Source organism: Aedes aegypti, chromosome 1 (assembly GCF_002204515.2).
Source record: "Aedes aegypti strain LVP_AGWG chromosome 1, AaegL5.0 Primary Assembly, whole genome shotgun sequence".
Taxonomy (NCBI): domain Eukaryota; kingdom Metazoa; phylum Arthropoda; class Insecta; order Diptera; family Culicidae; genus Aedes; species Aedes aegypti.
Genome location: NC_035107.1, coordinates 304,046,250 through 304,071,537, shown reverse-complemented (window position 1 = coordinate 304,071,537; position 25,288 = coordinate 304,046,250). Strand labels below are relative to the sequence as shown.

At 39.9% G+C, this 25,288-nt stretch overlaps 1 protein-coding gene across 5 annotated transcripts in view; it reads left to right on the top strand.

The window, feature by feature from the left end:
• LOC5579075 (ETS-like protein pointed) overlaps positions 1 to 24,948 on the top strand; it is a 412,535-nt gene extending 387,587 nt beyond the window's left edge. For all 5 annotated transcript variants that reach the window (XM_021838386.1, XM_021838388.1, XM_021838387.1 and 2 more), the window contains 4 exons: positions 19,676 to 20,088; positions 20,188 to 20,892; positions 22,815 to 22,972; positions 23,055 to 24,948. In XM_021838386.1, the coding sequence (XP_021694078.1) occupies positions 19,676 to 20,088; positions 20,188 to 20,892; positions 22,815 to 22,972; positions 23,055 to 23,118 (1,340 nt within the window). In that variant the 3' untranslated portion in view covers positions 23,119 to 24,948. The remainder of the gene's footprint in view (positions 1 to 19,675; positions 20,089 to 20,187; positions 20,893 to 22,814; positions 22,973 to 23,054) is intronic.
• Positions 24,949 to 25,288: the final 340 nt, after the last annotated feature.

Sequence of the window (25,288 nt, the reverse complement as noted above, 5' to 3'; positions counted from 1 at the left end):
CGATTATATACATCTTGAAAACTTAAAATCGAATATCTCGTGCGTGGCATTATCGTTTAAAAAGGTTTTTTGTAATTGATGATTGAACAAATCGGAAATTTAATCTGAGTCTGTGACTGTCAATTCCGAGTGACTGATGGTCACAGATTTGGTCGATTATGTCGACTGTGACAATGTTTCAATGATTAATTACCACAAGGGTCGAATTTTTCGTTCTGAACGCAAAAGCAATAAAACATATCATTCCCAAGCGAATGATGATCGCCGATTGAATTGACGCTTCCATCTCGATAGACTTGTGCTGTAATGACAGCCGACAAATTTGTGTCAAACTACATCCGATTTAGTCGAACATTTTGTGTAGTTTGTCATAAAATGGTGAATTTTAATGCTTCCAATTGTTTCGTCCCTAGTGACGGATTAGTTTGCATAATTAGCTTTGAGCGGCTGTTTGTCGTAGTCGATCATAGTTGGTCCAGCAGTCCAGAAATCGAGCTGGGCTGGATAAATCGCCTTGGTTTTCTAATCTAATCTAGCAGTTAATCGGATGACATCCATTAGAATAGAAACAGTTATGTAGAGCAAAGGTATAATCAATTCAATCTTAGTCGACGAACGAATAATGGCTACAAATCTCAATAGCAAATCCTGAAATGTTACTTGAGAGTAATCGTATCAAATAAATTTCTTTCCAATGTCGACAATCACCATAGAAGGGACCATCGATTCTTTGAAATATCGAGGCATGGAACAGAAACCCATTGGAATTGGAAAGCTGTTTCGAAGGACTATCATAGTAACCATGATTTTTTTTTTCAGCAGTCGTTTTTCGATTGTCATTTTGTCGACATAGTCGATTTTAGCGATTTGCAGTCACAAATTTTATCAGTTATTTCGTCTTAAACAACAAATTTCCATCTAATTTTCTTAGTTTTAGTCGACATTAGTCGTACATTTGTCAGAAAAGCATGTTTGCTAGAGGAATGCATAATTCTATGTCAAAAGCGCTCCCTTCCACAGTGCAACCTTGGAAATGAGCTCCCGTCCGAACGTCGCAATAAATCTTCCTCAATCGTTTATCGATTGTCATCCTGTAGGGAAATTTCCCACACCCTTCTCGTGAGAAAATTGAAACATCAGCCGCAACAACAGCAGCAGCCAACCCGCAGATCTTCCTGCCAAGTGAAAAACAATTTCCTCACCGGAGGCAAATTTACTATAAATTTCCTTAACCCCACCCTCTGCGTCGCATTTTGCGTAGGATTTTTCCATCGACTCAATCGACAAAACTGGTTCTCAGTTGGAAAGGGGAATGACACTCCCCGAAGAATCCTCGTACCGCTGATGCATTTCTACGGTGACTCACACAGATTCCGCACATTTCTTTAAATCGCCTCAGAAATCAGAACGGAAATGAGCGAACCATCGTCGAAGAAAAGGGGCACGACACTACCGCCAGCAGCCACAGCAGGGACCGGAAATAAAAAACGGCACCGGTTTTCGCACTCTGCGGCGATGATAACTTGATTACCGCATCCCTTTCGGATCGGATCAGGTAGCAGTCAGTGCCGTTGCCATGGAGAGCATACGAGTAAAAAAACTGTAAATAAATCGCTTTCCTAGTCTCGTTAGTCGTCGAATCGTAGCAGGCGTTGGTCGCGACGCGATAGGAAATCGCGCCCGATAGTCGCTCTTCCTCCCCTTGTATAATCACCTTGGTGTGGATGCATCAGTTGCTGCACAGACCGTGGGACCTTCGGGTCATCATCATCACCAACGTCATCCGGATAGGATATAGGGAGTAGCAGTAGCCTATACACTGCAGACGACTTCCGATCGCCGCCTACTTCCTCAGCTCGTTTAGGTTCTTGTTCAATCATCCCGCGCAGAAGTTCATTGAGCCCTTTCTTCGCATACTTTCCGTTTTCCTTCGTCGACGTTCCTATCTTGTGACCACCTGTTGCCACTTTTCGTCGTTGCTTTTGCCGTCGTAAGGGTTTTTTTTTCGGTCGGAGGACTCACAAACTCTTGAAAAGCGAAAGGGTGAAAGAATTTGAACCACTTTGGTCACTTCCCGGTGCGCAGCTCGTTAATCATTCGCCGCTGTTTGGTCGTTTTTTTACTGCTCTTCACGAGAGCTTAAATTGCACGCACAGGGCTGGTAGAAGGTTTCTTTTTAGAGACCTGTTGGTGAATTCCGGCGCACATTTTCTTCGAAGAGACGAAATTTTCCTCCATAACTTACCAGCAAGAAAATTTTCTTTTTTTCGAAAAAAATATGCGCCGCTCTAAAAAATCTTAATTTTTAAGGAAAATCTTTAAAGTCTCTATTTTAACCAAAACGGTTTCTAAACCCACTTTTTTTCTTTATTTTGCTTGCAATGAATCCTGTTTTCAAATTGCAGACCTTCCAGATAAACTTCAGAGATTATTTCACAGGTTATTAAAAAATTTCTTCTGAGATTTCTCGGGGAAAAACAAGTTCCTATTTTCAAGATACTCAGTCGCTACCAGCTCTGCACTCGCGTAAAATGTCACATTAAAAAGGCCTACTCGGGTGCTTCGGCTCGAATGGCTTTCCTAAGTGTGCCTCATTTAATTATCGGATCCTTCGTGGCCCTTAGGGTGGTCCTCTGAAGCCAGTTCAAAGATCCTAGAAACGCATTTTTATCGCCTAATCTTCTGGAAGTGTTTGAAATGGCGCTCAACATCAAATTAACGATAAAAATCATACTTAAGTGTAGTTCAAAAAGTGTCAAACCCTTTCTTCCCACAAGAAAAAAAAAAACTGTCACCCTACCGATCATCAACGCATCGAACCTGATTGGACGGCGAAGGCATCGCAGTAAGCGATCCGATAAAATCGATAATTACAGGATTACTCAACGCAACGCTTACTGTGATGGGGTGCGTTTAGTGCGTCCATCGTGGACATCGCTCATAAACAGTTATTATTGTATTAAAATTAAACTCAAATTGCTACGACGCTCTGCGGTAGACGACCCGCAACAGCCCAGAAGACGGGATTCTCATGATCAAGATGCGCACCAGAGCGATGAGGGAACGATCGTTTGCCGGAGGCTGCCACGCAGTCAGTCACCGTTGATAAGCCGCTGAGATCGCGTCCGTCCGCGCAATCAATTCGCGTCGCGCGCAGGAGATGATAGATTGTCAACTAGGTAGTCTGCGCTTTCTGTCATCGTGGTACGTCGGTGTTCACGTCAGGGTGTGCATTATGTGTAATTACGGGTTTGGTGGAGAAGGAGTCGTGCGGAGTTGAGACAAGAGTGGATTTGGTTCCTGATTCGGTGCGGTGCGTAAATGGCGGCGACAAGTTTGCAATCGTGAAATTGATCGATTAATCCGCTTGGAGGCGGAGGGAGTGGCGAAGAAAGGATTCCTATCAGGAAGGGAGGTTGGGTTTGCGTCTCATTATGAACGTTTATGCGGCGCAAACGAGGGGTTCACAGATGGAATTTCTACTATTAAGCCTGATTCGCTGCTGACAAGTAATTTGTCGGCCTATCTTGATGCATGGAAAATGTCTGCTAGGAATCGATCAAGAATGCCCCATTTTTCTGATCGCAGTACGCAATTGAAAAGAACTGTCAGTTCAAATGGGAGTCGCTGTAGAAAATTTCTGCAAGGAGTCGGCGAGAAATTTTTTAGGCGATTCCTGTTCAGCAGCAAATCAGGCTTTAGGCCTGATTCGCTGCTGACAAGTAATTTCTCGGCCTATCTTGATGCATGGAAAATTTCTGCAAGGAATCGATCAAGAATGCGCTTTTTTCGCGTCGCTGTGGCTTAGATGCGCTTATCAAACAGTGCATGCAGCGAAACACCAGCGAAATCGCGACGATTTTTTGTCGCTGTCGCCGTAAAAAGTCGCTTAGATCTGGGGGAGCCTTAGATTTGCTGATTTGTACAGGCCTACTGCGATACAATTCGGTTCATTCTCTATAACATCAACATCATGCTATCTACTCTATCACCAATGCATCGATAGCGATAGACTATAGATATCACTGATAAGTTAAGTTTAGCCTCAAATTAAGCAAATAAAATAATTCATCGGTACGATATTTTTGACAGTGCTGCAGATGGATTGAAACTATGTGTTGGTCACTGAAGAACATCAATAGCGTCGATAATTACCACGTGATTACTCATTCTGCAGTGATTATAATCTAGAGTGCGATGTCGCATCACTGCTGTTGGTTGTCAAATCAAAGTAATATTGATAGCTCGCCAGTGATATTGATAGTTTTAGTACATCAGCCATCAGCCGATATGATTGATATTGAGCAACTCTGACCGGACACCTAAGCCGATATATTCATAATTCCAATATTATTGATTGTATGCGATGTTTTTACCCATTTATGATGAACACTATAATTCTTGTAACGTGAAAAAATAACATACACATACGAATCTTCACATTGAATTGAAATTGACCCCCCACTACCGGACACAATCTCGAAACGTCTCGATTCCTTCAAATGCGCACACATTTATGTTTCCACTTTAGGAATATTGAGTTATTGCCAATTCAAGGCATTTGCAATATTCACATGTGTAAGTTTAGTTCTACTTGGCCTGCAAGACGAGCATCCAAATACCGCTCCATACATGATGTCAAATAACTCCTATTTCGATAAAGTTCTGAATACTCATTCCTTTTTATTGCATGTTTGATATCAAGTTCGACAACATACGTGAAAAATAAATGTATTGTGAAACACTGATGCAAAAAATAATTAAAAGACCTTGTAAAAATTTAAGCTGTCCGGAACTGGGGTAGAGAATACGCAAGAATGAAATTGAAGTTTGTCCACTAGGGCGGTTCAGAATTCAAAAATGTTTGAAAATCTAATCTCCCAAATCTTCCTTACCATCCTTACCATAAAAATAGTGTTCTGTAAAATTTTCAGCTTTCTATGAGGTGATTTAAAGGTTGCCCAAAGACAAAGTAGTACTATGGAGAAATTTTGAAAAATGTTCCAAACACGTTAGTACAGTAATGTAAGTACGAACTTATCAACCCGTTGTGAAAACTTATTCTTCAAACCTGAATGAAGGATGTTGCTGAAGATAGAAAACGCTTTTGAGTTAATTTTGTTTTAGATTTTTGTAGATGTTTTCAGGTCTATAATCCCATATTAAGCTAAATAATAGTAAACAAACTCATAAATAACTCTTCACTTATCCATCAGATTTAATTGCTCTCTTCAGCAAATTTCTATATTATGGTTTGAAGAATGAATTTTCACTATGGAATGATGAGTTTATGCTTACATTCCAGTACTAACGTGTTTGGAACATTTTTGAAAATTTCTCCATAGTAATTTCCATATAAACCTACTTTGTCTTTGGGCCACCTTTAAATCACCTCCTAGAAAGTTGAAAATTTCACAGAACACTATTTTTATGGTAAAGATGGTAAGAAAGATATGGGAGATTGGATTCGCAAACATTTTTGAATTCTGAACCGCCCTATTGTCCACATTTTGTTCTAATATTGTGCAAAGTACATTGATACTTTCAAATTATGATTGTATTCGATCATGCTTGCGTAATCCAAGTATTTGTTTCATATTTAGAATCATTAATGATTTGGTTCAAATTTTAAACCATACGTCTTTTTTTATTGGTTTCTAAACGTCTTTACTTTTTCAATAAGGCGTGCATATTACAAAGATGTGTTATTCTACTATAACACAGCGTAACAAAAATGACATTTTTGCGTGTCTCAAGTATCAAATTATGTGTCTCTAGTAGATTTGGGGTTGCTGAATCTGGTGCCATTCTCAGAAATGTTCCAGCACGTCACAATTTTTAGCTACAGGTCGCCAAAGTTGTTTAAAACACTGGTTTTATTAATGTTTACATGAAATTTAAAGTACAACTTATCATACTTTTTTGTAATCTAATCCACCAAACATGCAAAATAGAACTTGAACTTTCATTTCAGACATAATTTGATTGAAATTGCGCGATTAAATTTCGATTACACCGATTGTTTCATCATGCTTGCAGTCTCCATACAAAATTCTTCGTTTCTTCTATATGGCAAAATACAACAATTCTCTAAACCATCAAAAAATAACTTTTCCGTATTGAAAGTAATACAAACTTTGATGATAAGTATTGTTATACGCATAAAGTTTGAATTCTGTGGCAAATTAAGCCAATATATTACCTTACAAGCTGGCAAACTTGCATGCAAGTTGGCTGAAATAGTCATTTTTTGCATTTTCAACAGTCAATATCTCAAAAACTAGACGTGCTATGATATTTCTGAAAACGGCAATGGATTCAGCAACCCTTAATTGAGTGAATAGTGGTATTTTGGTGCTGGAGACAAAAACGTGTTCCGCAGTGTAATAGCTTCTTTTACACTTCTTCTAATACACTGTCTTGGTTAGACTGGGCTAGACCATGATTTCTCCATTTTTGGGTGTCTCCAATCGGTCACATCTTTAGCAACCTTGAATAATATATTTTAGCATTGTTTTTTTTTATAAGGGCTTATCTGCATTCATGGAATTCTCTTCATCGTTGCTGACGATTGTATGACATTTGCCAGAATCAATCCGCCAGAATGATTTTTGCCAGAAAACCATTCCCCAGAATGTACCATTCGTCAGAAAGCCATTCATCACAATGGACCATATGCCATAAAACCATTCCCCAGAATCATTTTTTGTAATTCATTGTCAACCTTAATGTCAATTGATCGACAAATTTAGGGAACATTCGAGGCTACCAAATTTTTCGATACTTGTCTTTTGGGTATATTGAATTTACTCATATTATTTGTGCTTATAGCATGGAAGATTGTGTAGCCAACTTTTAGATTATTTATATCAAGAGGATTGGACTACTAGCACTGTACAGCTAAAAAATAATTGAAATTTAGCGTCACTTCTGCAGTACACTACTCGCGTCATTTATATCTTTGTAATATTTATAACAAGTATAAACCTGGGAGGGAGAAACCGATACGAAATTTATGTACGTCAAGGTGAGCTGAGATTCTGCTGTCACGAACTGTCACTGTGAGCCCAGATCTAAAACAATGAACGTGATAAAAGCGCGTAATTGATTAATACATATTTTTGCATTTTATCAAATGTTACAAAAAATCGGTTGAAAAATTATTCATGCTTATTCAAAAGTAATGTCACAATAGCAACTTTTATTCTGATTGAATATAAAGTATTCAAATACGCATCATTTTACTTTTTCCAATAAAAACGGAAATTAAATGAATAGAAAACTTTGGCCCTTTCTCCATGTTTGTCCAGAACGATCGAAGGAACATAACAAAAGAAAACTAGCGATTTTCATCAAGTCTGCCTTGATTGTCGTTGGCAAGCTGAAGTTTTATTGCAGTTCGAAATAACTTTGTGTCATATTCCGTGTGTAGTATCGGTGCCTCCCTCCCACTATGGGCGGTTTCCATACAGACTGGCGGCCAAAAATATTTTTTCCATCTCATGTCGTATTTATGAGTTTTATGATACAATTTTGATGTTTTATTTTCAAAAACAAGTTTTCGAGACTAACTTTTGAATAGGGCCTACAGCGAAATATTAAACTTTGTTACTTATAATGCATATAAGTCATTTATGCGATTAACCCTGTGCAAACCATTATAAATATTAAAACTTACATAGAAATGATGATTTGAATGATTTAGCGAAATTCAGTTATTTTCTGAATTAGTTTTTAGCTGTTTCCAATAGAAAATGGTTAAAAATATTGGAAAAATTCAAAAATCCTTAAATTAAGAAAGTGCAAATTTGTGCAGCTAAATTCTTCACGATCCTTTAGTTTACATCTCAAAGTACCCTTGGAACTGAATTTAAGTCTGGGACAACTTGGGACAAAAAAGTACTCTATGTGTTAACTATAAGCTTATTCGATTTTTTTGACCGCTTCATAAAAAAACATCATTAAAGCCACTATTTTGAAGCTTTTTTATTTTTTGTATTGTTTTTTTTTTTTTTTTTGAAGCCTTTTTTGTAAGCTTTCAAATGGTGTAAAAACATTTTACGTAAGTATTATGGAAAAAAAGTTATATTAATTTGAGTAAACCACTGTTTTTGTTAATAAAAACAAGTTTTTCTCCATAGGCTCAACTTTGGCACCTCATATCTGAGTGTGCAATGCAAATCATGCCCTAATATTTTGGGGATTTCTTAGCAGACATGTTTACAATGAAATGGCGAACAAGAATTGAAATTTGGGGCACATCACTTTTTTGATTATTGGCCACCTGATAAGCCATAGTGCCTCCCAGGTATAAACCAACGCGATTTATCGATCCATGTTGTTTTGTCTATTTTGTTACAATCCATTGCATACAATTGTTAGTGCAAGATGTATGGCGGAAATGACATGAGATTACTTGTTTTTGCGTTATAGCTGACCTGATAAAAAAAAAGAGCTGATATATTTGGCACGAGATAGTTTAGTCAAATGGATATGGTACTGAATAGTGTATCTTTGCGAAATATCGCAGAACAACTAAAAAGGTCTGCCTTTCATTAAAAGAAGGGAAAATTATATTTGAAATATGATCAGCTTAGAGCCAATAATTATTTTAACAGTACAACTCTAATCACTCAGCCCAACTTACTTTCGGTCAAAATTTGTATACATTGTTCAGTCCTGCAAAAGAGCGTTAAACTTTTTTATTCTTAAAAACAATTTGAACCACGTTATTTGTGTTATGAAATAGTTTCACAACATTTGCGACAGACTGCCGAAATACTCTTCAATCTTCAGTATTTACCCTGATTGTTTGTTTCATCTATCTGGTACCGGAGATATTTAGAAATCCCTTGGAAGAGTGCCACATGGCCATGATTTACAGTGTAAACCGAAAAATTCACAGATATTTTTTATCATATTCAGTCAATTGCTATACGGAACAAGTCGGTTATGGGAATTAATGTTTTTGCAGTCACTCGAGTCATTGAAGATTACAAATCAGATAAACGTCAAGGTTAAGGCCGCACGGGACGTCATCATAATCACCCTATCCGTTTCAAGAAGCAAATCCCAAGAACCACTCCATATATCGATACGAAAATGTATCACTATGATTCTATATATATAGTTCACAACCCGATAAATTTTCAGCTTCATCGGATCACTAAAACTCGAGATTTGCTTCCACAAAGTTTATTATTGTTTGATTATTGTTAGAGTGCCCCAATCAGAGAAATTCACAATCAAATAGACATGTTTTTGAGAGAAAAACAACAATAACCCCTAAACGGAAGGAGATAGCGAGTTTTTTCACTCACCAAATTACGCATTTTTCAAAGCTGTAAAAGTGTTTCATAGACTATTTTGATGAGAAACTTGAATTGAAAACTCTAGAGCCAGAAAACCAGTTTTGTTCGGTCCACCCTATGTCACCGTAGGAAAAAAGCTCTAAATCGGTCAATTAAAGAGATACAAAAAAACTTTTTTGGCAATGTTGCTTGAAATTGAATGGTCTACAACTTTGCTGAAGCATGTATAATATAGTTTCCACAAATAAGAAAGTTAGTTACCGTCAAACGGGGCTTCTTTTGACATTATTTCCACATTCTTTAACTTTGAGGATTTGTAACTCTTAGAATTATGGATAGATATTGATAATTCTTGCCTATATTTAAGTTGTATATGTACGTAACAAATGTGCAAAATATGAGGCAAATCCATCAAGAAATAACAAAAATGCTTAAATAGCGAAAAAATTGTGTCCTTCAAGACAAAAAAAGGGCTACTTTGGACATTTTCACAATTTGATAATGAAATGATTTTTCCTTATAACTTTCAAACTGATTCTATAGATTATCGTCCTCTGTGATGTTATTGAACGTTTTTCATTGATAAATATAATTTAGAAAATTGCAAAGCTAGAAACAATTACACATATATAACAAATTTCAACGAAACATGCCATTCACTATTCTCAGTTTGCAGTATGAAACTTAAACTTTCAACTTCCTCTTAAATGGAACTATCAGTTACGAATGATTGATTTTTAAGTTGACATATACGAACGATGTAACTACTAGGCACTGCGATGATTAATAAGTTATGAACAAAAACTGTTTTTTTTTCTATTCTTACTGTTATATGAACGATATGTAGAAGGATCACATTAATACCAGTAACTAATTTTATACCAGTAATTTTCATTAAAACGCAACCTGTGAAGTAAAGTTTTGCAAGATCGTAAAAAAGTATGTTTGCTTTTGTAATATGCTTTAAGCTTCTTAACAGTTTAGAGCTGGCTTAAGAGTAGTTTATTTTATACATTTAAAGGATTCAATTGTTTTGTACTGCAATTTTTTGTAAAATATGACGGAAAATATTTTTTTAGAGATTGTGTTGTGAACTTGTCATTGGTACGTATTGAAATATGTGTGTTTTAGGTCTATTCACTTTTACAAACATTTATTTTTTTTTATGTTGTAAAATATACAAACCAAAACATTATTAAAAAATAAAAGCCATAAAAATAAGACCTTCGATACATTACTTTAATAAAACAACATTTTTAAACAAAACACATCACAAGATTTTCATGAAACATGACGATTCGATAGTTTTGTGATGCTCCTAATAAGTTTCCACGATATGGGTAAAATTCAAACAATGTTTGCATAGCCAATGTTTCATACCTTGTGAATATTTATTCGGACTTTTTTAAAATGTTTTCCTGTTTATCCTGTTATTATTGATGTTGTTCCAAAAAATATCATGCCTAGTGGTAGACCATACATTGGTTAATAAAAGTGCTGAAGACATAAAATTGCTCAGATTAATATTAACACTGCTAATAAATAGAAAAGGTGAGTGTCCAAAGTAGCCCCGTCCGACGGTACACAATTTCTAGGAAAATGTGGTCCACCCTAATTTTCAATAAAACCAAACAAAGGGCTCAACTAATACAAACAACTTTGTAGAAGACCGTTTTTGTCTAATGTTTCATTCTAAAGCTCAAAATGCATCTTTCCGCGTAAAACTGATTCCTGGACCATAGTGCATCGTGCTATGGAGTGCGGGTTCGATTTCCGCCCCGGGCGGAAAACTTTTCGTAAGGAATGTTTTCCGACTGTGCCACTGGGCGTTGCATGCTAGTCCGTTGTCTAGTGTGGTGCTTCCTTCAAAGAGCAAAATGGCCCACTGGAAGCATTAACGTGTCGGTGTCTTTTAGTCTGGAAGATGATCACCATAACATTAAAAAATAGTTATTTTCTTAAAAACTGTAAAACCTCGGAAGTCTTCATTATCTTTTTCTTCTTATTTGTCATACCGTCGCAACTGGGACAGAGCATGCCTCTCAGCTTATTGTTATTACGAGTACTTCTACAGTTATTATCTGAGAGCCTTCATTGCCAAATGACATTTTTTGCATGTATATATCGTATTTCAAATACGAAGATACTCTATGCCCTGAGAAGTCGAGAAAAATTCCAATTGGAAAAAATCCTCGGCCGGTGGTATTTGAACCCACGTCCGTCAGCTAAGAATTGTTGAATAGTTGAACGTTGAACGTTGTCTAAAATACTATAATTAGTTTGAAGCTTTTTGTCAAACAAATAGTTAAAAATCTTACAAAACAATTATTTTCCATAAAATCATGTATCGTACGCTGAAAATTATAAAAATTCAAAGGAGTTTACACGATACACAAAAAAGAAGCAATGATGGAATAACTTTTTCTGGCAAATGATCCTTTCTGGCAAACGACTTTCTGGCAAATGTCATACAACCTTTTCGACCACCTTTCACCCCCTTTGTCACGTTTATTGTATAAGTCCTCTGAGAGTTTTGTAAGGCTTGTCCTGCCTGACTTGACCTCCTCCCCCCTTGAAGCGTGACATAATTAGTGGGGTCTTGCACAAATTATGTCACACTACAAGAGTGAAAAGTCATTTTATTAAAGATAAATAATAATACATATTTGTTCCTGAAATGTATATATAGTGAGGGTCAGAACATGTCAGAATGTAGAGAAAAACTTCCCTACGAGATAAAAATGCCCAAACGGTCATGTAGGGTCCAAAATAAAGGTCGAAAATATTTGAACTGTGAAGCACTGTTTTTCATTATTTTGGACACAGCAATACATTTTGGACCCTCAAAGTATATATTATATGGAACCTCGGCATTTTTTATCGCTTGGCGACAAAGTCCATGACACTGGTTGTATAATATGCTTGCCCATAGTCTAATCAATCGATTGACAATGGAATACCGAAGAAGTTCTACGTTTTTAGTTCAGAAAGTTGCAACAAGTTTTTTTTTACATTTGAAAAATTTCTGACGTTTTCAATTTATGTGTGTAACGTGTTGTAATGGTTGCATGGAGGAACCGATTAAATTAAATTAATTTCAGATAAAATAAACACATTTTCTATGTATAAACGGTTGATGCAAGTGCGGACTAGTCCTATCTTTCCAAATAGCATGCGAATTGAGTTGGTCTTTCGATTTAAACTGAGAAATTTGCAGGAAAATGGCCCAGGTGGTCCAAAATATATAGGGGGCCAAAATGTATTGGTTACCCTATTCTTCGAACCACCCTAATGCCTAGCTTTTGTGTGCCTCGTACAAGATTAAGATTTAGATTATAATGTGTAGGCTTGTGAATATTCTTGATTTTAAGCGTCATATTTCCTTTTTTGAACTTTCATTTTAGAATAATGTTTACCTTGAGAAAAAATTTAAGATATTGTATAATAAATCGGTGTTTCTTGCGAAAGCAGGAAGTTGATTTCAAAATCTGATATTTTATGTTAAAAAAGCAAAATATTCAGTTAGAATTCTAAAGAATCTTTTTGCAACTCTGAGCCTTCTGAGTTTCGTCAAGAATATTTTGGATTTTGCGTATTTGAAGTTTTTAGTTTTAAGTTGAAATCATGATGTTGTCAACGCCGAAAATATCAAATCTTAAAGGTAAAGGTAAATGTTATTTAGTATCCGCAAGATTCAAATCTGATACTTCCCTGACATTACTGATGCTTTATTATTTACACTAAGCTCTTACGGTGAATTTCACCGTAATCTCAACAGCTGAACAGTTCGGTGAAATAAAACACCGTAATTTCGTCGGAATTTTACGGATTCCGGTGAATTTCTACCGAATACTGTGAAAATTTACCGTACTCCGTTAATTTATTTTACTGAACCGTTCAGCTGTTGGGATTTCACAGGAATCCGTAAAATAATTTAAGTGTGTGTGATCTTGATTTTTCGATTGTTCATCCCGAATGCTATATTTTCGTCGAATGTTTCAGAGATTCAGCTGAAAACTTTGTATTTCTGCTAGGATCCATAAACTATTTAAAGTTTTCCAAGAAACGTTTCAAAATTCTAAAGTTTTCTAAATTGTACTCAAAATACACGATGTCTGTAGATTTTGTGTGGGCATCTGACGTTCCCGTGGGAGTCCCGGAATGTTCCTGACATTCCAAACAAAATTCGGGAAACAAACTGTACGATGAAGATGTTTTTTTTTAAGTTGATGCATTAATTAGGGTTTTTTCAGAGTCTTAGAGCCTTCCTTGGATCATGCTCTGTTGGAATTTGAAAAGGTTCCGCTATCTTCAATGCACTTTCTTCTAGTATCACTTTGCCCACGCCAAAGTCTTTAAAAATACACTTAGGTGCAATAATTGCTGTCGACGTTTTAAATTTTCTAGAAGTTTCTTGAAGGCTCTTCATTAATTGAAAAGTTTTCATTAGAGTCCTGAAGTTTTCTATTTAATAAGCCCCAGTCTACGGAAGTTTCTTTCATCTACGCAGTATTATCAATATCATGGAAAGCTCAAGATTTTGATAGAAACTAACATGATTTATTATATTGATAAATCATGTAGCTTATGTCAAAATCTTGGTAATTTAAAATTAAGAACATTTCTGACGGGGTATTGTAGGTTAAAACAGTAGGTTCTACATCTAGCCAAAAACCTTAAGTTTATCAGAGTCTAGTGCTTCCGTATCGCTCATTTTCAAATGTGGGCCAGAAACTATCCCTAATATTCAAAAAATCATAGATCCAGGATAAATCCTTGGATAGTGTTAAAATCTTACCTTCCAAATGTTTCAGATCTTCTTTCGAATGCATTGAGAATTTATCTAAGTCTCGTGGCTTTCTTTTGAATAGACTCTTCTGGAGTTCACTATTGGAACAGATTCGCTATCTTGAATGTAATTTTTTTTTCTGGAACCACACTACTCAAGTCAGAATCTGTTGTCGAAGTCTTAAAGTTTCTGGAACATTCTTCGAGATTCTTTATATATCCAGCTTTTTAAAACCGCTAATAGCTGCCGCAGGCAAACTCTCTTTCTAGTAGGGATAGGACAATTTGACGTTTGGCTTGGGTCGTTCCTATTGAACGGATCCAAGCCAAACTTCATATAGTTCGATCCCTGCCATAAAGCGAGGCTGTTTGTGGCAGCCATTGGCGCTCGTTAAAAGCTTGATTATATATTTTTTGTTAGAATCCTTCAGTTTCCTTACAAACAGGCTCAATCTACGAAAGTTTTGATGGAATTATATAAAAATTTTCGTCAACTCGTAGTTTTTTTTTAGATATTCTTATATTTGTTTGCACATCTTTGTAAATCTTGTGATTCCTTAATTTTGATTTTGAACATCTAGTATTTCTTAGGGCACGAACAACGGTTTCTGCGACAGCGTTGCTAGCCTCCCAGGTTTGTCTGGAATATTCCTGACAAAACATTCAAAAACATTCAGCTTTTTGAAAAAAAGAACATGCCATCCCTGTTCTGGGGTCAACATATTTTAAGCTGGGTTTGTATCGTTTTTCACAGATAATCGATCAAATTCGCCTACGTTAAGTATCTTAAAAATAATTAAAAAAAATACATAAAAGATACAAAAGACGCCATCGTCGCGCCCCTCGGTCTTCTGTTCGAATGCAAATCGCCATCAATTGCGGCTTCAGCTTCGATGTCATTATGCGACGACGCGCGGCAATGTATCTTATAAACTGTATCCATCTGATACTCTCCCACCTTCACCATTCCGCAACTCGATCAGCTGTTGCTTGGATAAAACTTGTGCCTGCTGCGATTTGCGAAGCCTAGTCAGCGATGGCGAAATGACTGACTGACCGCGCGACAACAGAGTAGGCTTTAGGACGCGGCACCGCCAACTTGATAGGAAGGAAAAATGCACGCACTGCATTGCGATGTGATGCGATATAATTTACGGTATCACAACCATGGTGCAGGGGGGGTGGTTGAACATCTGGTCAAGCCGTTTTGTAGCTGTTTGCAGCAGCAACAACTAACCATCACCGTTTTGAATGAATGAGAACGAAGGGGAAAACTAGAGCACTTGTTGCCTCAACCGGTTGATCGTCGAAGGGGAAAGAAGAGTTTTCCGCGCTTGAGGAGAGGGAGGGGGTGGAAGAACAAGAAAGGTGCGTGTGAGTTCACAGTCCAGTGACTTTCTTTCAGCGCGCAATTCTGTGGCTCTGACGTTTTGCGGGCGCGTTGAGTAATGATGACGAAGCGCGCGCGGGTCCAAGTAGGCTAGACGAGTTTTTTTTCTTTCCGAATGTGTATGAATGGAGAAGCGTAAGCAAGGGGGAGATGTCACGACTTACAGATAATAAATTATCAAACGAATTAGTTAAGAAGTCGCCTGCTACGTCAGGTCGAGCGAAATCCTCCGCTTGCCAGATGTCCTTGTTTCCCGAATCCCAATCCCGCTTCGCTTCACGCCGAAATCTAGTATGCAACCGCTCGAAAACATCGAAAGCGCGCGCGAGAGTGCCCAATCAAGCCGATCTAGTAGTCGTTGTCGTCGTCGCCACCTCGCCTGCCTTGATGCCCGCGCGATGATAACTCTTGAACCTTTTTCCCTCTCGGATCGGAGCCGAGAGCGAGCGACGGAGACAGCGCGAGATTCGTCGGCCCCCGAAACGCTAATAATCTCGCGCCGCCTGATTGGTCGAAAATCTAAAATCGAATCATCAAATCGCACCTTGAATGGCGGGGGGAAAAGAGAGGGTGAGAGGGGTCGCAAGTTTGCGCCCCCGAAGCGCTGTTGCGGTGAGAGAGATCGGTCTCTCGAAGCGTCGTCGTCCCTTTCTAATACGTGTCATCGGTTGCTGCTCCCTCTTCCATTCAAATCGGGTGAGATACATGCGCACCAACGGCTCTATATGGGAAAATTTGCCACGCCACGCCCACTTCCATCGATCGGAGATGAATCTCTTCTGAGATTCTGGGAAGCTTCTTCCTCTTCATCGGAGGCTTCCTCTATTCGCGAAGGGGGAGGCGAATTTGAATTCGAATCTTGCGTTTGCTTTGATGACGATGCCATAAAATGCGTTGCCATAAAAAGATCGAAAACGGCTTGCTTTGTTAATGCCGCTTTTGCGCTGGGATTGGTCTAGCTCTAGGTTGGAAGACATGCGGTCGGTCCATTATGTTCCCGTTCGTTGTTTATCTTCCCGATGTACGGGATACGGGTCGTCGAACGTGTCCAATGAACCCGATCTCGACCCGAATGACTTTTCAAACTGAAACAAACGGCTCGTGAAATCAGCGCAGCGCGCCCGAAGATCGATCGGCGGTTGTGCCTTTGATGATGAGTCGGTCATGTTTAGCCCGGATAAACATGGGTCCGAGTCCGAGTCCGAGTTCGACCGGGAAGAAAACTGTCAAATATTGGTCTCCGTTTGGCGTCTTTCTTTCTTTGCTGTTGTGTTTGCCGAGGGTAAACACGGTAATTTTATGAATGAATGGACTTTTAAGAGGGTGAATGGAGAGTGCTCTTTGCGACGAGTTGTCGCCATCGTAGTAGGCACCTGTTGCCTTTTTGTGGAATTTCCTTCGGATGGTTCGAATCGAGGGTTTTTTTTAAGTTTTTAAAGCTGCAAGAATGCTTGAACGACAATATGCTCAATCTATCAACACATTTCATGGAATTTTTGTGGTTTGTGGATTTCATATCAACATTTTGAACATGAGAAAACTTGTGTCATTTCCCTCTATTTGAATAAATGGCACAAACAAACGACTTTTGTTTCGAAATTTTACGTCTTAAAAAACTTGTGTTTTTCCGTCAATTTAAATAAATGACATAAACAAAACTGTTCTAAAAAATATTGGGTTGTTTTCGACTATCGACTGAAATTCTTTCCGAATCTCGACTGCGATTCTGTTCGAATCTCAACTGAGATTCTGTTCAAATCTAAACTGAGATTTTGTTCGAATCTCGAATTAGATTCTGTCCAAATCTCTACTGAGATTTTGTCTAAATCTCGACTGAGATTCTTTCCGAATATCGACTGAGATTCTATCCGAATCTCGAATGAGATTCTGTTCGAATCTCGACTAAGATTCTGTTCGAATCTCAACTGAGATTCTGTTCGAATCTCAACTGAGATTCTGTTCGAATCTCAACTGAGATTCTGTTCGAATCTCAACTGAGATTCTGTTCGAATCTCGAATTAGATTATGTCTGAATCTCGACTGAGATTCTGTCTGAATCTTGATTGAGATTCTGTCTGATTCTCGACTGAGATTTTATTCAAATCTCGACTGAGATTCCTTCCAAATTTCGACTGAGATTCTGTCCAAATCTCGACTGAGAATCTGTCTGATTCTCGACTGAAATTTTATTCGAATCTCGAAGGAGATCCTGTCCCGATTTCGACTTAGATTCTGCCAGAATCTCGACTGAGATTTTGTCTCAATCTCGACTGAGATCTTGTCCAAATTTCGACTGAGATTCTGTCCGAATCTCGATTGTAATTATGTTAGAATATCGTCTGAAATTCTGTCTGAATTTCGACTGAGATTTTGTTCAAATTTCGACTTAGATTCTGTCCCAATCTCGACTTATATTCTGCCTGAATCTCGACCGAGATTCTGGCCCAATCTCTACTGAGATTCTATCCAAATTTCGACTGAGATTCTGACCGAATCACAACTGAGATTCTGTCCGAATTTTGACTGAGATTCTGTCCGAATCTCGACTGAGATTATGTCAGAATCTAGACTGAGATTATGTCAGAATCTAGACTGTAATTCAGTTTGTATCCAGACTAAGATGCTGTCTGAATCTCAACTGAGATTCTGTCCGAATCTCGACTGAGATTCTGTCAGAATCTCTACTGAGATTATGTCAGAATCTCGACTGTAATTCAGTTCGTATCCCGACTGATATTTTGTCTGAATCTCAACTGAGATTCTGTCCGAATCTCGAATAAGATTCTTTCAGTATCTTGACTGAGATTCAGTCCAAATCTCGACTGAGATTCTGCCCGAATCTCGACTGAGATTCTGCCCAAATCTCGACTGAGATTCTGCCCGAATCTCGACTGTAATTCTTCTCGAATCTCGACTGAGATGTTGTCCAAATCTCGACCTAGATTATGTCCAAATTTTGACTGAGATTCCGTTCAAGTTTTGACTGATACACTGTTCTCATCTTCACTGAGATTCTGTTCGAATTTCGACTGACACTCTGTTCAAATGTCGACAAAGATTCTGACATCTTAAACGCTTTGCTCTATTGAACCGATTGATTTGAAGTAGTACCCCGGGAGAAGTTCCATTCTTGTCCAATCTCTAATGTACCAATTTACGGACACTGAAAAAACCCTAATGAAAACATCAAATATTAGCCCATCACTCATCCGCCCGACATTTGACGTTTCCATTCACCGAACGTAAACATGTCTCGTGATGGAAAGTCATTTTAGGTTTTTTTTTCGGTTTCTTTATGAATGAAACTGAAGTAGGGCGCCTTCGTCTTCGTCTTACTTCGATGGGACAGCTGCTACAGGCCTGCTTCGATGACGAGCATCCCCCTCCCGACGACGATTCCACGCAAATGCACTTGTCTCCGAGCAACGCGCTTCCACAGCCATGGCCTACTACTACTAGTGCTCCACGCGGCACGCACCTACTTCGATTGACGTCATTCAAAATATGATAATTTGACTTGTGTTATTGTTCTTCCCGTCGTCCGTCCGTCCGTCCATCCGCTAGCCATGATCATTAGTGTTTTCTTTCTCCTTCCGCTCGAGCGCTGGAGCTTCATCTTCTTCTTCTGGTTGTTCTGTGCATCAAGCATAGGCGATGTGCATAAACATAAACACCAATCATCATCAACGCCGTTGCCCGCGTCCTCCCCGGCGACGTCTTCGCGGCCAACGGCACAATTCTACACTCGCATGAATGATGTGAAACGAAGAGTCCCTTCGGATGTGAGTTTTTTTTTTCTCAGTGTAAACAAAACGAGCACACGCGCGCACGCAAAGCCTGCTTGGATTGGTCCGAGGTGTGATGATGCTCGCGCCCCGCGAAGAGAACGTGCCGGATCGGAAACGGATATGAATGCATTCTCTCAGCCATTCTTTCCTCCACCACCGCTGTTTAATGGTTTTAATTGAAACCTTCGTCGTACGATAATTCTCCTTTGCCTGCGAGTTACTCGCGTTTCCTCTTACCGCATTATTACAAATATAAACATCGTAGATCATAACCTAAAAATGTGTTTACACCACGACGAGCAGTGGCACGTGTCCGGAAGGAAGTCACGCACCGACTCGAACCTTCCCTGTGATTCACTTTCTCATAGCGATGCTTTCTCCGCTTTTTGTACTTGCAGGTTACACATCCCTCCACGATCGTAGCAATAGTTCGCCACCTCCGCTGATTCAATCCTCGAACCAATCCGGAAGCGGCGGTGGCGGTGGAGGAGGAGGGGGAGGCGGTGGAGGCGGAGGCAGCAACAACACCAACAGCACCAGCACAAACTCAACCTCCTCTAGTGGTAACAGTAGTAGCAATAGTAACAACAACAACAACAGCAGTATGTCCTCCTATCTGTCATCGATGGCGGCGGCGGCAGCGAGGAACAGTGGCGGCAGCAACAACAACAGTAGTGCAAATAGTTCCAACTACCCTAGCAGCAATAGTGCGAATACCCCTTCCACGACGTCGTCCAGCGGGGCCGGCAGTCATCCGCAGATGAAGGAAGAGCACGAACCGAACAGTTTTATCAACATCGACGAGCTGCCGGTAAGTATTTTGCGACTTGGCTCCGTAAGGCTGCAGTCGAGCGCTTGAGCCTTCGATCAAAGTAACTCATGGATTTCGTTTTTTTTTTCTGTCGCGCAGAACTTTGGCGTCGTCCCGGGTCACTATGACGACCAGGATCAGTACCACTCGCTACCGCAACCGGAAACTCAGACGCCTTCGCACGGTTACCTTGACAACAGCCCGGAGTTCTACTCGGCGATCCAGATGGAGCAGAAGTACATGGCGCCGCACTACAAAACCGGACCGTACACGAGTCGAAGTAACCGGTACCATCAGCCGCACCCGCACAGTGGAGTTGGAGCCGGGGGACCAGGCGCTGGCGCCGGTTCCCAGGGCAGCCACCACCACCATCATCACCAGCACCACCATCCGCACCACGACGGATACCACGAGTACAGCTCGCCGTACGACACCCCGCCGTTCCAGACCGTGCCGAGCAACACGACGTCGCCGCAAGGTTCCGGCAACAACAACGACAGCACCGGTCTCGGCGGCCACATGGATCCCTGGAGCCAGCTGCACCACCCGGGACAACATCCGGGCCACCCGGGAGCCCATCCGACGCTGCTGGACTTCCAACATCCGGCCTACATGGGCACGACCATGGGCTTCGACAAGACCATGCTCGGAAGCTACGGTGCGCAGGGCGGCACGCCCTTCACCGGCTCCGGCCCCATCCAGCTGTGGCAGTTCCTGCTCGAGCTGCTCACCGACAAAACCTGCCAAAACTTCATCTCCTGGACCGGCGACGAGTGGGAGTTCAAGCTGACCGATCCGGATGAGGTGAGTTTGCGTTATTTGGACGGATTTCTGGTAGGGATCGATCGTTTGACGTCGTTTGACAGCTGATCGAAAAGTTAGCTGATCGAACTTATCGATTTGCAGTCAAACGGCTCAAGTTGTACGTCAAATCTTTGATTTCCCTTCAAAGTGATCTTCGAAGGTTTCTTGTAGAGATCCAGTGATCTTATATTTGGCAACGTTTGACAGCTAATCGATAAGTTTCGTGATCGATCTTATCGTTTTGCTGTCAAACAACATAAGCTGAACGTCAGATCTTTTGATCTTTTGAATTATGAGTTTCATGATCTCTACAGCTTCTTTTGAAGAGATCATATGATCTGTCGTGTGACAGCTGGTCGATAAGTTCTCCAATCGATCTTATCGATTTGCAGTCAAACGACTAAAGCTAGACGTAAAATCTTTTGATCCCTTGTCTGATGATTAACGTGATCTCTAAAGGTTTCTTGTAGAGTCGAGGCATGCTTTGACAGCTGATGGATAAGTTTTATGATCAATCTTATCGATTTGTTATCAAACGACACAAGCCGATCGTCAGATCGTTTGATTAGTTACCTGATAAGTTACATGATTACTACAGCTTTCTTTTCAGAGATCAAGTGATCTGCTGTTCGACAGTTGATCGATAAGTTCGCTGATTCAGTTCTGATCCTTTGTTTAATGAGTCACGTGATCTCTACAGGTTTCTTGTAGAGATCAAGTGATCTGACGTTTGGCTTGCGTCGTTTGACAGAAGATTGATAAGTTCGGTGATTGATTTCATTGATTTTCAGTCAAACGACTCAGGTTAGAAGTCAAATCTTTTGATCTTTTGCCCGATGAGTTACGTAATCTCCAAAGGTTTCTTGTAGATATGAGTTAATCCGACCTTTGGCGTCCTTTGACAGTTAATAGTTATGTTTGGTGATCGATCTTATCTATTTGCTATCTAACGACGCTAGCCAAACGTTAGATCGTTCGACCCCTGTCTGATGAGTTACATGGTCTCTACAGCTTTATTGTAGAGATCACGTGATCTGATCAAGTTTGGCGTCGTTCGACTGCTAATGGATAAGCTTGGAGATCAATCTTACCGATTTGCTATTAAACTACACAAGCCGAACGTCAGATTGTTTGATCCCTTGCCTGAGTTACGTGACCTCTACAGCTTTCATGTAGAGATTAAGCGATCTGTCGGTCGACAGCTGATCGATAAGTTCGGCGAATCGATCTTATCGATTTGCCGTCAAACGACTCAAGTCAGACCACTACAGCGCGCTGTAAAGATCAAGTGATCTGACGTTTGGCGTCCTTTGGCAGCTACTAGATTCTGGTGATCGATCTTATCGATTTGCTGTAAAACGATTCAAGTTAAACGTCAATTCTTTTGATCTCTTGTCTGATGAGTTACGTGATATCTAATGGTTTCTTGTAAAGATCGAGTGATCGGACGTTTGGATTGCGTCATTTGACAAAAGATTGATAAGTTCAGTGATTAATCTTAACGATTTTCTATCAAACTACTCAAGTAGAATTCAAGTGTTTTGATCCCTTGCCTGATGAGTTATGTGATCTCTAAAGGTTTCTGTTAGAGCTCCTGTGATCTGACATTTGGCTTACGTAATTTTATAGAAAATTGGTAAGTTCTATGACCGATTTTCAGTCAAAAGACTCAAGTTAGATGTCATCTCTTTAGATCCCTTGGCTGATGAGTTAAATTGATCTTTACATCTTTCTTGAAGAGATCAAGTGATCTAACTTTGGTCGTCGTTTGATAGTTAATCGATAAGTTCGGTTATCGATCTTATCGTTCTGCTGTCAAACGACACAAGTTGAACGTCATATCGTTTGATCCCTACCAGAAAACCATCCTGCGATCACAATCAAATTTCTAACCTCGAAATATCCTCTTCCTCAATCCCCAGGTGGCACGTCGGTGGGGCGTTCGGAAAAACAAGCCAAAAATGAACTACGAGAAGCTCAGCCGGGGCCTCCGGTACTACTACGATAAGAACATTATCCACAAAACCGCCGGCAAGCGCTACGTCTATCGTTTTGTATGTGATCTTCAGACTCTATTAGGGTAAGTACCGAAAAGCCCCCACTCATAACCTCTCAAAAAATCCAAGATTTTCACGATCATTTCCCCCCTCTCTTCGAAACAGATACTCAGCCAAGCAGGTGCACGAAATGGTTGACCTCAAGCCGGACAAGAAGGACGACGAGTAAACTAAAGCCCCCAAAGCATGCTACTTGCTCAAAGAGAGACCCCCCCCCCCTTCACGAATCCAAATCCAAGCGAAAGGGAGAACCAGCAATCCGGCGCTTCCTGATTACGAATTGTTTCCCCGTGTGAATCGTGCTTCCAAAACGAACGGCAAAACCGAAAAACCAATCGTGTTACCCTCATTCTACCTTTTTGTTTAAGAACAAAAAAACAAAACTGAGTTTCTTCCCAAAAAAACAAATCGAAAAACTATGATCGTACTTTTACAATGTACCAAAAAAAAACGCAACACAAATCATCCTAGCAGGCTGAGACGAGCGCGGTCGGTGGAGCGCAGCAAGCGCGTGTGCCTTAACGGATCCAGAACAAGTCAACCTCTCTATCTAGTAGACCAACCCTGAACGTCAGTCATCCTAGTAGGCGCTGGAAACGACGCTCTCAGTGGCTCCCATGGCGACCAACAGATTTCCCCCGTCAAACAAAGCAAATCAAATCGTACTCTCAAAATATCAAGATCAAGATCGGCTCCCGCAGTCGGACAAGGATCGGAAAGGTAAGCGAAACTTAAGTCTACTTAATCACACAAACACACAAGCGAGAAAACAATCTGTGAGAGTTCGCGAGTCGAATTCGCTGCAGAACAGAGAGCTGTCTGCAGCGGAGAAACAATAGAAAAAAAAATCAAACAAACGTAAAACAAAAATCGAGGTGAAGCTCCGCGCTGTTGTGCGCAGGAAGAAGGAACAAAGCAAAACAACAAAATTTTATTTTATTTTCCCCCCTGTAGTTAAAATAATTATTTGTGAAGCTTTTGTGATAAGTTTTTTTTTTCTTTATTTCTATATATTTTTAGTAGAACATACTTGCTTTTATATATGTATGTGTAATTATTAGAACCTATCCCCTTAGATTACTCGATAGAAAATGTAAAAATCATTCAACCGAAAAAAAATCAATGAAAAAAACGGAAATTCAGCAGTATAAAAATCATGTGAATGTTCTTCGTAGTGTAATATTGTTCAGTGATGGCGCGAAAGAGAAACTCAAAAGAGTGACCGAGTGGCGTGCCGTTAAATTTGAGTGACCGAGCTCGCTAGTTCCCCGTCGACCGCCCCCTGGTAACGGTTGCAATGGATATTTTTTCATCTTATTTTTTTACTTCTCTACAAATCAGCGCCCCTGGGGGCGGCGACGGCGGCGGAAACAGCTGATCTCCACAAGTTAAAACAAATAATCAGAGTACTATTACTAGAGCTTAGTTTGCGCGCGATTCGTGTTTATTAACTATGTGCGTGTGTGTGAATGCGATGAAGCACGCGAGCGAACGAGTTTGTCCCACGAATGCGAAGCTGTGTAGTAAAATCTAAGTGATTATCAACTAGGAAGCAGAAATATTATTGTAAAGAGCCAAGAAAAAGTATCAAACAAACAAAAAAAAAGAAGCCGGATCAGAATAAAAGTGTAAAAAAGCAAATTGTAAATCAAGGATGGGTTCCTCAGACAATCGCGCGGCCAGAAGCATTTTGTTTAAAGCAAGGCACCGGCAGTCCCGCGCCATCGCTCACACAGATCTACCCCCTGTTGGGGTTTCACGTTGGTGCGATGCATTTTTTCAAAACGCACACACAAAATGGAGGAAAACGACGGATTTCATCAAAGTATTTATGTATATCGATCAAAGTAGGTTTTTAGTTGCTGTCAGTGTCATGAGATGTGTGAGAGCGATGGTAAGGGACAGGACACGTGTCGTCATGGTAACTGTCTATTGTTGGCTGACGTTGTACTGAAAAAGGGAATCCTCTTCTGTTTTATGATGTTTAAAAAAATTAAAACCAAAGTGTAGTTGAATCATCCGAAACATTCCTTGCGAAGGTATCCATAAGCGTCACGATGTGGCCACGAGGAAAAGAAGCAGTTTCTGATGCGTGAAAGGCCGGGATACTGACCACTATACTATCGAGGAAACAGAGAACGGAGAATTTTTACACGTGGTGCTTCTGCTTAAACTCGATTTCGCAATCGGTTTAGTCGGATCAGTCGTCGATTTCGGTCCAGCAAATCGTTATAGCTGACCTTACCACTGCGGTCGTCTATCTCTATAATTTAAGGCGGACTTGGAGGTTTATTGATGATTGCTGACTAGAGGTTCTGTTGCTTCTGTTGTTCGTATTG